The 11,759-nt window shown below is 38.8% G+C and overlaps 1 protein-coding gene across 4 annotated transcripts in view; it reads right to left on the bottom strand.

Annotated features, from left to right (window-relative positions):
* The window catches only part of SLC22A16 (solute carrier family 22 member 16), a 103,041-nt gene that overhangs the window by 12,304 nt on the left and 78,978 nt on the right, over nucleotides 1-11,759 (bottom strand). For all 4 annotated transcript variants that reach the window (XM_073893777.1, XM_073893778.1, XM_025863904.2 and 1 more), the window contains 2 exons: nucleotides 6,060-6,177; nucleotides 962-1,493 (listed from right to left, as the gene is read on the bottom strand). In XM_073893777.1, the coding sequence (XP_073749878.1) occupies nucleotides 962-1,493; nucleotides 6,060-6,177 (650 nt within the window). The remainder of the gene's footprint in view (nucleotides 1-961; nucleotides 1,494-6,059; nucleotides 6,178-11,759) is intronic.

Below are 11,759 nucleotides of genomic sequence, written 5' to 3' on the forward strand. Positions count from 1 at the left end.
TCCCGTCACCTCCTGCTCTGTTCTAGGAAGACCACATCATTTCTCAAACTGACATCTAGAATGGGTTTGAAGCCAAGATGGACTCTGCAAACTTGTTGGTTCGCCCAAAAAGAGAATAACGGGGTTTTATTTTTTCTTAAAATGACTTCTCTGGTAATTCCTGCTGAGCTATAATAAACAAAAACAGATGTGACATCAGAGCACTTTAATGAGAAGGGATGCTATCTATGTGTAAAAATGTAAGAGCAAGATTTTTCTGAGGATAATAGCAAATGCAGTCAGCCTTCGTGAAAATGACCAGGAGTTAAGACTAGATGGACAGATATCGATTTCTAATATTTCTCTCATGTTTGGTGTGAATTTGGTTGGCCCTCAGAGTCACGCCTCAAGACGTCACAGCAGTATCTGGGGCCATTTTAACCTGCCACTAAAGTGAAAGAAGCACAACAATGAAATTATAGTTGCATGGATTTAAGTGATCTTACTGACTGCAATTTCTAAGTTAGGGGCTTTTGAAGGTAGAAAGATACCAGAAGATCTCCAAGACATATTAAATTTTAAAAGGAAAGCCACTTACAAAGAACAATAGTTACCTACAAAGAGAATGATCTCTTCCTCTGCGCAAATGTATGAAAATGCATAGAAAGAGATCTAAAAAGGGACAAGCCAGATATTAGAGACATCACCTCTCAAAGAGAGTTCTGAGATGGGGGTGGGCCTCCAGGAAGGAAGCAAGCAAGGAGCAGAGGCAGAAAAGGAAGGAGGAACTAAATTCTTTTGACCGTTGGCATTGTTTTAAAAGAAAATATATACCTGTGTTCCAGCATAATAACACTAAAAGAGACCATAATAATATAGTTGGCAGTATTGTTCCTGGTAGAGAAAAGACAATAAAAACACAAGAAAAACAAGGTGGAAACATCACTTCATTGCTACGCTTAAATATAATTTAACTACTTACCCATGAGGAAGAGGTTTAAATATTCATTGCCTCCTAAATTAACAGAATTCAAGGAGAAGAAGTAGAATCCCAAACACCCAGTGAACCAAATCAGCCAAACAATAAGTGTCCTTGTTCCAACATTCCAGTCATAAAACAGATCTAATAGGTTGTGCTTCTTAACTTCAAAGGGTTCATTACCAACAGGACCATTTAGATCCAGTGACAAAAGTTCTGACAGTTTACAGGAGCTTGCCCTATTCCACTTGGCCATCATATCAACTACTCTCTGTGCTTCTTCATATCTTCCCTCTGAGAGAAGCCAAAAAGGTGTCTCTGGGAGTATCCAACAGCACACGACAAAGGGGACAGTCACTGTGGAGAGGACTATCTGATAGGTCCACCAGGTCCTGACAAAGTAGCCTGTCAAAGCCACCACCATTGTTCCAATGGCAAAAAAGGAATGCATCTGGATGCATGCCCACGTCCGAGACTTCATGCCAATAAATTCCGTCACATAGACAAACACCACCACGAGATAGCCACTTCCAGACTGAAAAACAAAGCAGGGAGGGTGGTCCAGATTTAAGGTCACATTTACAACTGCTCAGGGGTCTGAACTCTCTGCATATCACACATAGGCAAGAAAGAAAATGACAAAAATTGTTTTCTGAAACCCTTACCACATTTCGAAAATGGCATTTAATCCAATCCATCCCTCTTCTTTAAATGGTTCTTTTCATCCTTCCCCCACCCTCGCCACCCCGAATGGCCAAACTCGAGAGGCTATGTATGATATAGATGAGAGGACATGTATGATACATGTTAAGCACTGCCTTTTGCTTCAGGTAAGGATTCCTTTGTAGTGTGCCTTTATTTCTCAGTTAATGTAACTGTAAACGTGCATACCAATTACTCTATAGATAAGAGGTCCTTATTATTAAATCCTAAATTGTTAAATGGGGATAAAAAGTTATGATATCTAATGTGAAGAAAAAGATCTGATTGAAACTTTATTTTAACAAGCAACAAAACAGAAAATAAACAAACTGGTCTTCATGAAAATTAGAAACTTCTGTGCATCAAAGAAGACTCCCAACAGAGTGAAAAGGCAACTTATGGAATGACATATTTACAAATAGTATATCTGATAAGAAATTAATATCCAGCATATATAGAACACTCCTGAAACTCAACAAAGCAAACAATCCAATTCAAAATGAGCAAAGAATTTGGATTTTTCCAAAAAAATATACGAATGGCCAATAAGCACACAAAAAGATACTCAACATCACTAACCATTAGGGAAATGCAAATCAAAACCACGTTGAGATACCACCTCATAGCCATTAGGATGGCTACTCTAAAAAAAAACAAAAACAAAAACAAAACAGAAAATAACAAGTGTTGACAAGGATATGGAGAAACTGGAACTCTTGTGCACTATTGGTGGGAATATAAAATGATACAGCTGTTATGGGAAACAGCACGGGGATTCCCCCAAAAAACTAAAAATTGAATTACCGTAAGATTCAGCAGTCCCACTTTGGATATATACCCAAAATAATTGAAAGCGAGGCCTCAAAGAAATACTTGTACACCCACGTTTGTAACAGCACTATTCACAGTGGCTAAAATGTGGAAGCAACAGAAGCATCCACTGACAGATGGATATACAAGCAAAATGTGGTCTATCCAGAAAATGGACTATTATTCAGCCTTAAAAAGAAAGGAAATTCTGACACATGCTACAACATGCATGAACTTTAAGGACATTATACTAAGTGAAATAAGCCAATCACAAAAAGATAAAATGCTGTATGATTCCACTTATATGAGTTACATAGTGTAGTGGAAATCATAGAGATAGAATGTAGAATATGGTTGCTAGGGACTGAGGGGAGGAGGAAATGAGAGTGTTTAATGGGTATAGAGTTTCAGTTTTGCAAAATTAAAAGAGTTCTAATTAAAAGAGATGGATAGTGACTATGGTTGCACAACAAAATGAATGTACTTAATATCACTGAAATGTATACTTAAAAATGGTTAAGATGGTAAATTTTATGTTATGTGTATTTTACCACAATTTTAAAAATTGGGGAAAGTAACTTTTTATTTTGAAAATAAGCTTATCTTTAACAAAATGTAGACTATAATAGCAATATGTGATCATTTTTGGAATAAACAAAGAATGAATCAAATGTTGGATTTTTTTGTGGGGGCGGATGATGAAAGGATTAGAATTTTTCCTACAAGAGTACTTCACATTTGACTTCTGTAACACAAACCATGAAGTTAATTTTTGCAAAATTATTCAAGAGCCAAAGGCCTCTCTTAATCCTTTGATATTCAAATCATACTCTTTTGAAGGCTCATCATGTCATTATCCTTGTGGATGTTCATTTCTTCAAAAGTTAGCTGGTCTAGCTCTACCACAGCCCAACTGGCCAAGGGATTTGGGTAGGATCATTTAGTTTTCCCCATTGCTCTCAAAGACTTTTTGTAATCAAATATCTTTGGTAAGACCTTAATTTCTCCTTGCATCAGAGAGTCAGGAAGAGGCTAACCTACAGCGATTTCCTGTGACAGAGAGCAAGACACGAGTCGTAAACAGGGATGTGGGTGGTGAGGCCTCTACTGCATTAATGTTCAGTTTAATATTTTTGTGACAACAGCTTTCATTTCTCCATACAACCTTATAATTGCAAGACTCAGATAATGAACCCTGCTAAATGAGGACTCCCACACCCAAGAATCTAGTTGTTTGGTAATGTTTACTGTTGTTACAGTACACAAAGATGGTGAGGACCGCCAAATACTACAGATTTCCCGCATTAAGTTAAGCAGTAACATCAGTCCCTGGCAGGTTTGTTGTTCTTTTTTTTCATAGTAATCCTGAGCGCACTCCCACTTCCTATTGGTTACTTCTGTCACTGGGTTCAGTCAAGCTGTACACAACTCTGTAATTCCAAAACGCTCCTTGGATTCATTCACACCTGTCACCTCCACTGATAACACATCTCCCCTGACCCCACCCCCACATAGCAGCCAGAACAGCCACTTCACCCCTGCCGGAACCCCTCCAGGACATTCCCATTGCCTCTAGGAAATCAAGCAAACTCTTGATCATCCTCCAAGGCCCTGGCTAATCATCCCCATTCCTTCAGCCTCATCAAGGTGTTTTACCTCCGCTCTATTCTGCAGATATCCGGACCTTCAGTTCCTTCTCTCTCTCTCTCTTTTTTTTTTTTTTAAAGATTAGAGAGATAGTGAGAGAGGGAACACAAGCAGGGGGAGTGGGAGAGGGAGAAGCAGGCTTCCCATGGAGTAGGGAGCCTGATGTGGGGATCATGACCTGAGCCAAAGGCAGACGCTTAACAACTGAGCCACCCAGGCGCCCCTCAATTCCTTCTCATCTTAGGGCCTTCTTAGTTGCTGTCTCTAGCTGGAACATTCTTCTCTTACCCATCCCTCACCAAAAGCCCCTAACTCTCCAGACTCTCCACCCTCCCAACTTAAGATTCCCCACCCCCACTCTCACGCCTCCATTGTCAACATTTTATTTTCCAAAATGGCCCATCAATGTCTTGCCTTCCCACTACACTGTAGGGTTATTGAAACAGTCTGGTCTGGTTTACTTAGCATTACACTCTGTGGGCAGATTCTAATAAATGTGTTGAGTAAATGAGTCTGCCTGCATCTTCCCTACTCAGAACTCAACCCCAACTACATTTCTCATGAAAATCAAAGGCAGAAAATTAAGGCCACATTTACAAATGTATTCAATGAGTGGCTGTCTCATTTTCTCAGTTCTGGAAATAAACACATGGTATTTGCAAGACAGAAACAGATATTTTCAGAATGCATCCTCTTAAGCCTTCCAAAAGAGGACCTTCGCATTCTCTCCATCCCTGTGCCTCTGTTGAACCATCATTCCCACCAAGGTCTCATCAGATCTCATTCTGCAGTCACAGAGCCATTTCCTCTCATTCTGTCCTCAGTGGACACAGACTGCTGCTTGTTATCTTTTGTATTAAGAACTCTTTACCTTCCTAAATATATAAAATTACTTTTTTTTAAAGGGGCTACACCTCCAATGGTCCCAAATTTTTTTCTTTTTATGCATCGTCCCCATCCCTGGCCATCCGCGTGGCTTCCTAGGAACTCTGTCCAGCCATCAGTGAGGACTCCAAAACTGAACCCACCAGCCTGCTCTGTGAGGGCTGGGACCTCTCCTGAGATTGCAGTCCTTGGCTCTCCCCGGAATCTTGGCTCATACCTACGTCCCGGTGAATGGGGATGCATACCCATCCCTGAGTTTAGCGAGGTCACAAGTTCCTCCCACAGACAGAAACTTCACTCCACTATCCTTGACCGGTGACCTCCAACAGGATTCACTGCTGCTGTCATTTGGCAGCGTGGACTCTGTCCCCAAGTGTGGGGACACTTCGTCACTGGCTGGTCCACTTACAATGACAGTCCCCACCGGAAGGACGGCCTATGTCGTGTCAGGTGCCCTGCCGTGCATGTTAACTTTAATCTCACGGTCTCCTGATAAGAACCCAGTGAAGCAAGTAGTATTTTCTACAGTTTACAGCTTAGAAACTAAGGCTTGAAGAGAACACCGTGTTTGCCCAAGGCCACACAGTGAAAAAGCCAAAATATGACAAGGCTGGTATTCAAACTCATGCCCTTTTCCCTCTATTTCCTTGTTCCTCGCAACAGAAAAGCCCCATGCTTTCTTGTTTTCATTCCTACTGCACAGTATGCAAACGACTTCCTTACCAACACACCTATGGCTCGTGCATACAGGGCCTGACTCGGCCGCTAGAATTGCTCAGAAATGAAATCATGCCTTAGTAATTGTGGAATGTGGACCACGTGCCAAGCATGGAGTCAAACAAGAAGTCTCTGCCTAGTAAGCAACCATTTTTCATGTTAATGAGTTTCATTGAAAACACAGGGCACTGCTTTTCCACAGAAAGACTTCTCAGGGGCACGAACAAAGATGGCCCTCTCTCGCCACATTCGAAATGACCCAAACTAAGACAGGCTCGATATGAAAACACTGCAGGAGAATTAATGAGGTTTTTCTAAAAAAAGCACACACACAACTCACCATGGCTAGGAGAAAGCGTGCGATCATGAAGCTGTAATAATCAGATGAGAAAGCCACTGCTATGCCAAAGAAAAATATGCCAGTGCTTGTGGACCACAAGACGAGCCGTCTTCCTAGCCTGAAAAATAAGAATGGCCCAGCGGGCCAAGCAAAGTAGTGTTATAACAGTTGAAGCATCCACTCCAATTCACGAAAGATGAGTACTACCTATGTATTTAATAGCTTATGTATTGATTGTGCTATTCATTCATTTATTGGGGGGAAGTTATGAGTTAACACATGCAAGAGGCCAGTCTTTTGGTGGAGAGGCCTCTACCTAAGCCACTAATAGACATACATGATCACCCTGGGTGATCCCCCGGAGGACTTCCCAACCCAGGACTGGTGAGGGAGAAGAGGGGGGATATGTGTCCATCGTTCCCTCTCTGTCTCTCCTGCCTTCATTTGGGCCTTCACCATTTCCTACATCTCTCATCCCAACGGCCTCCCAACCAGCCCTCCTCATGTCGCACCAGTGCAGCCCCCTCCCACACTTCCCAGAAATAAAAACAATCCCAGGTGTAGTTTTGCTTCACTTCTTTTATCCAGCCTATGCTTCTGCCAAATGGGCCTCCCCACAATTCCCTGAACGTGCCAGGCTCTCTCGTGACAGGAAATTGTTCCTTCCCCCTTAGAAAGCCTTCCCTAGTGAGCATTTAAAACCCAGGTCAAATGTGCAGCCTATTCTGACCATCCTCTGGGGTCTTGAGGCAGAAATGAAGAGACAATGCAATGTAGTAATCAGGTGTTCAGGCCTGGGTTCAAGTCCCAGCTCCACTGCTTACTCTCCAGATAAACTTTCTGTGCCTCCTTTTCTGCACCGGTACTTAAAATAGGGCCAATAGTGCCTACCTCCTAGATTTCTTTAAATAATTAAAAGAGATAATACACAAGACATTTAAAACAGTACCTGGTGCATAGTAAATGGTGCATAAATGTGAGTTATTATTTTAAAAGCATTTCTCACATTTCATTGAAATTATCTATTTAAAAGTCTTTCTCCTCCATTGTTAGCTCCATAAAGATGGGGTCAGGTCTTATTTCTTTGCTTTTTTATTATGATATATCATACATACATAAGAATGCATAAAAATACATATGTATTTGGAGAATAATAAAGACTCAAACATCTATGAAGTCACAACCCAAAGTAAGAAAGAGATCCATTGCCACCCTCCCAATAGCTTCTCACACCTCCCTTCGTGATCCCAAACCCCAAACTCCTTGCCCCCTTTTTGGAGAGGCCATTATCCTAATTTTGGCAACCATCAATTCCTTACTTTTCATTCCATTTTACCACATTTATAGGCAGCCCTAAACAAGATAGGTTACTTTTGCTATTTTTTTAACTTTCTATCATCAAACAGTACTGTATGTATTATTCTGTGTCTTGCTTCTTTCACTCAATCCTATTTTTGGAGATTCATCTCTGTTGTTTGTGTAGCTATGAATCATTCATTGCATGGCCGCACATCCCACAGCAAGAAATATTGCAATATGTGTGTCTACAATATGGCTGAAGTACATTTGGGTTGCTTGCATGGCCAGGCTGGTAGCAACAATGCTATAGGAGCCTTTTGATGCAAATACCCATGTGGACACGTGCAAGGGCATCTCCAGGGTCCAAGCCCCAGGACATGTGAGCTGTGCCCATCACCAACTTTTCTATATAATGAGAAACCATTCTTCAAAGTTTTCCTGATTTGCATTCTCAATTTGCATTCACACCAGCAGGGCGAGAGATCCTATTACCCCATATCCTCACCAACATGTGGCATTACAAGACTTTCTACTTTTGACAACTGGTCAAAAATAAATGGTATGGTTATAGATCATTGACACCCTTTCCATCTTTCCATTAGCCATTTGGATTTTCTCTTTTATGAAGTGACTTCAAATCTTTTTCCCAATTTTCTATTGGGTTGTCTTTTTCCTATTGATATAAAAGTCCTTTAAGTAATCTGGATTCTAATCTTTTAGTTATATGTAAAGCAAATATTCTGTCTCTCTTTTTCTCTCCTGCTTGTCTTTCTTCTCTTAATGGTGTCTTTTCATGGACATCAATTCTAGTGAAGTCAAATTTATCCATTTTTTCCTTCATGGTTAGTGCTTTTTGTGTCTTAAAAAGGATCTTCCCTTCCTTCAATTAGGCTCTGAAAATATTCTCCCCTATTATCTTTCTAAAGTTATATAGATTTCCTTTCATGTATGTACCTTTAATCCTTCTGATGTTTGTACTATAAGGTGTGAGGAAGGGACACCAGTTGTATTTTCTTCTGTACAGCTCTACAAGTGTCCCAGCACCACTTATTAATCCTTTTCCTGCTGATGTTCGATGCCTTATTTGTTCCATAGTTATATCTATAATTGAACTACTCTCTTTCAGGGTCCCCTAAGGAACTATCGACTGTTTGTCTAATGATACATCTATTTATCTTAATGATTTGATTCTTGAAGTTTGTCATTTTCTCTGTAAAGTGCTTATACACTTTTTGATTGATTTATCCATACATATTTTATATTTTTAGGTTTTTGCAATGGCATTTTTTAAACTTTTTTTTAATTGAAGTATAGTTGACATCTGTTACATTAGTTTCAAGTGTACAACACAGTGATTCAACAACTCTATACATTATGCTATGCTCACCACAAGTGTAGCTACCATCTGTCCCACACAACATTATTACAATAACATTAACTATATTCCCTGTGCGGTACCTTTTATCCCCATGACTTATTCATTTCATAACTGGAAACTTGTATCTCCCATTCCCCTTCATTCTTTTCACCCACCCCCCAACCATCTCCCCTCTGGCAACCATCAGTTTGTTTTCTGTATTTATTGGTCTAGTCCTGTTTTTTGTTTATTTGTTTGTTCATCTGTTTTGTTTTTTAGATTCCACATATAAGTGAAATCATATGGTATTTGTTGACTTTCTGTGACTTATGTCACTTAGCACAATACCCTCCAGGTCCATCCATGTTGTTGCAAATGGCAAGTTCTTGTTCTTTTTCATGGCTGGAATATTACTCAGCCATATAATACTATATATATCATATATATAATATACCATATTATACATTATATTATAATTTATTAATATTATTTTATTAATATTTATTCTTTTATTCTGTTATTATTATATAATGTTTGCGTGTTTATATTTTATTTGTTTTTGTTTTTATTTATATTACATATTTTATATAATTATATAATTATTAATATTATGTTGTTATATATTTTAACATATTATTGTATTTTATTACAATTTATTAATATATAATAAATAACATTTTATATGTAATATGTCAATGATAATAAATAAAATAGATTATATTAATATATATTTATATATCACAATTTCTTTATTCATTCATCTATCAGTGGACACTTAGGCTGTTTCCATATCTTGACTATTGGAAATAATGCTACAATAAACATAGAAATGCATATATCTTTTCCAATTAGTGTTTTCATTTTCTTTGGGTAAATACTCAGTAATGGAATTACTGGATCATGTGGTATTCCTATTTTTAATTTTTTGAGGAACTTCCATCTATTTTTCCACAGTGACTGTACCAATTTACATTCCCACTAACAGTGCACAAGGGTGCCTTTTTCTCTACATCTTCACCAATACTTGTTATTTCTTGTCTTCTTTTTTTTTTATTTTAGCCATTCTGACACGGCTAAGGTGATATCTCATTGTGGTTTTGATTTGCATTTAGTGATGTTGAGCATCTTCTCATGTGTCTGTTGGCCATCTGCATGTCTTCTTTGGGAAAATGTCTACTCATGTCTTCTGCCCATTTTTTTAATCAGATTGTTTTTTTCATGTTGAGTTGTATTAAGTTCTTTATAGCTTTTGAATACTAACCCCTTATATATATATCATTTGTGAATATCTTCTCCCATTCAATAGACTGCCTTTTCGTTCTGTTCATGGTTTCCTTCACTGTGCAAAAGCTTTTTATTTGGGGGCAGCCCTAATAATTTATTTTTGCTTTTGCTTCCCTTGTCTGAGGAGACATCTCTAGAAAAATGTTGCTAAGGCCAATGTCAAAGAGATTACTGCCTATGTTTTCTTCTGTGCGTTTCATGGTTTCAGGTCTCATATTTATTTTTTTTTAAGATTTCATTTATTTATTTGACAGAGAGAGACACAGCAAGAGAGGGAACACAAGCAGGGGGAGTGGGAGAGGGAGAAACAGGCTTCCCACCCAGCAGGGAGCCCGATGCGGGGCTCGATCCCAGGACCCTGGGATCATGACCTGAGCCGAAGGCAGACGCTCAACGACTGAGCCACCCAGGGGCCCTTCAGGTCTCATATTTAGGTTTTGATCCATTTTGAGTTTGTTTTTGTGTATGATGTAGGAAAGTGGTCCAGTTCCATTCTTTCACATGTAGCTGTCCAGTTTTCCCAGCACAATTTATTGAAGAGACTGTCTTTTCCCCATGATATATTCTTGCCTCCTTTGTTATAGATTAATTGACTATATAAGTGTGACTTTATTTCTGGATTCTGCAATGGCACTTTTTAATTTTTATATTTACTACTAGTAGATATAAAATAATTAAATTTATATGTATTGATAACATATCTAGCAACCTCATTACATGTAAGTTCATTAATTCTAACAATTCATCTGCTGGATTTTCTTCAGACAGAATTGTAATGGCTAAAAATAATGACTTTTTTTCTTCTTTCTGCTTATGCATTTCTCCCTCCCTCTGTTTCTCCCTCTCTTTTCTTTCTCTGTTTTGCTTTATAGTACTAGAATCTCCAGTACAAAACTAAGCAGAAGCAGTGTGTCATACATCTTTGTATATTCCTGATTCTAAAGGAAAAGCTTTTGACATTTCAGTTTAGATGTTCATAGTAGATCTTTTTGTAGATACCTGTTAACAGGTTAAGGACATTCTTCTACTTTTAGTTTCTGTCATGAATGAATTTTGAAATTTATCAAATGTTTTTCCTATATTTATTGAGTTGCTAATATGAGTTTTGTCCTCTAATCTGTTAATGTGGTAAATTCCATTGATTAGTTTCTAATATTAACAGTATTTCAGACCTTACACCTCTGCCTTCATGAATTTTAATCTCTCATATTTTCCATCTGTCTCTCTGATGTTTATTATTGGTAAGTTTTTCTGAGCTCTCATGCATTTTACTCATTCTTTCTTTACTTTTATATAATAGGTTGTTAAAACTACCCAGGAATTTGTCAGTCACTTATTTTGGTTTGTGTTTCTAGATGTTCTGGGCAGTTATTCCTCAATTTTATGTCATTTTAAAATATAATTTCCAGGGGCGCCTGGGTGGCTCAGTCGTTAAGCATCTGCCTTCAGCTCAGGTCATGATCCCAGGGTCCTGGGATCGAGCCCCGCATTGGGCTCCTTGGTCCACAGGAAGCCTGCTTCTCCCTCTCCCACTCCCCCTGCTTGTGTTCCCTCTCTTGCTCTGTCTCTCTCTGTCAAATAAATAAATAAAATCTTTAAAAAAAAAATTTCTAGGAGATGCCTGGTTGGCTCAGTTGGTAGAGCATGTGACTCTTGATCTTGGGGTCATGAGTTCAAGCCCCATGTTGGGCGTAGCAAAGAAAGGAAGGAAGGAAGGAAGGAAGGAAGGAAGGAAGGAAGGAAGGAAGGAAGGAAGGAAG

Source organism: Callorhinus ursinus, unplaced genomic scaffold (genome assembly GCF_003265705.2).
Source record: "Callorhinus ursinus isolate GAN/ISIS: 27379988/994484 unplaced genomic scaffold, GSC_fseal_2.0 scaffold6, whole genome shotgun sequence".
Lineage (NCBI taxonomy): Eukaryota > Metazoa > Chordata > Mammalia > Carnivora > Otariidae > Callorhinus > Callorhinus ursinus.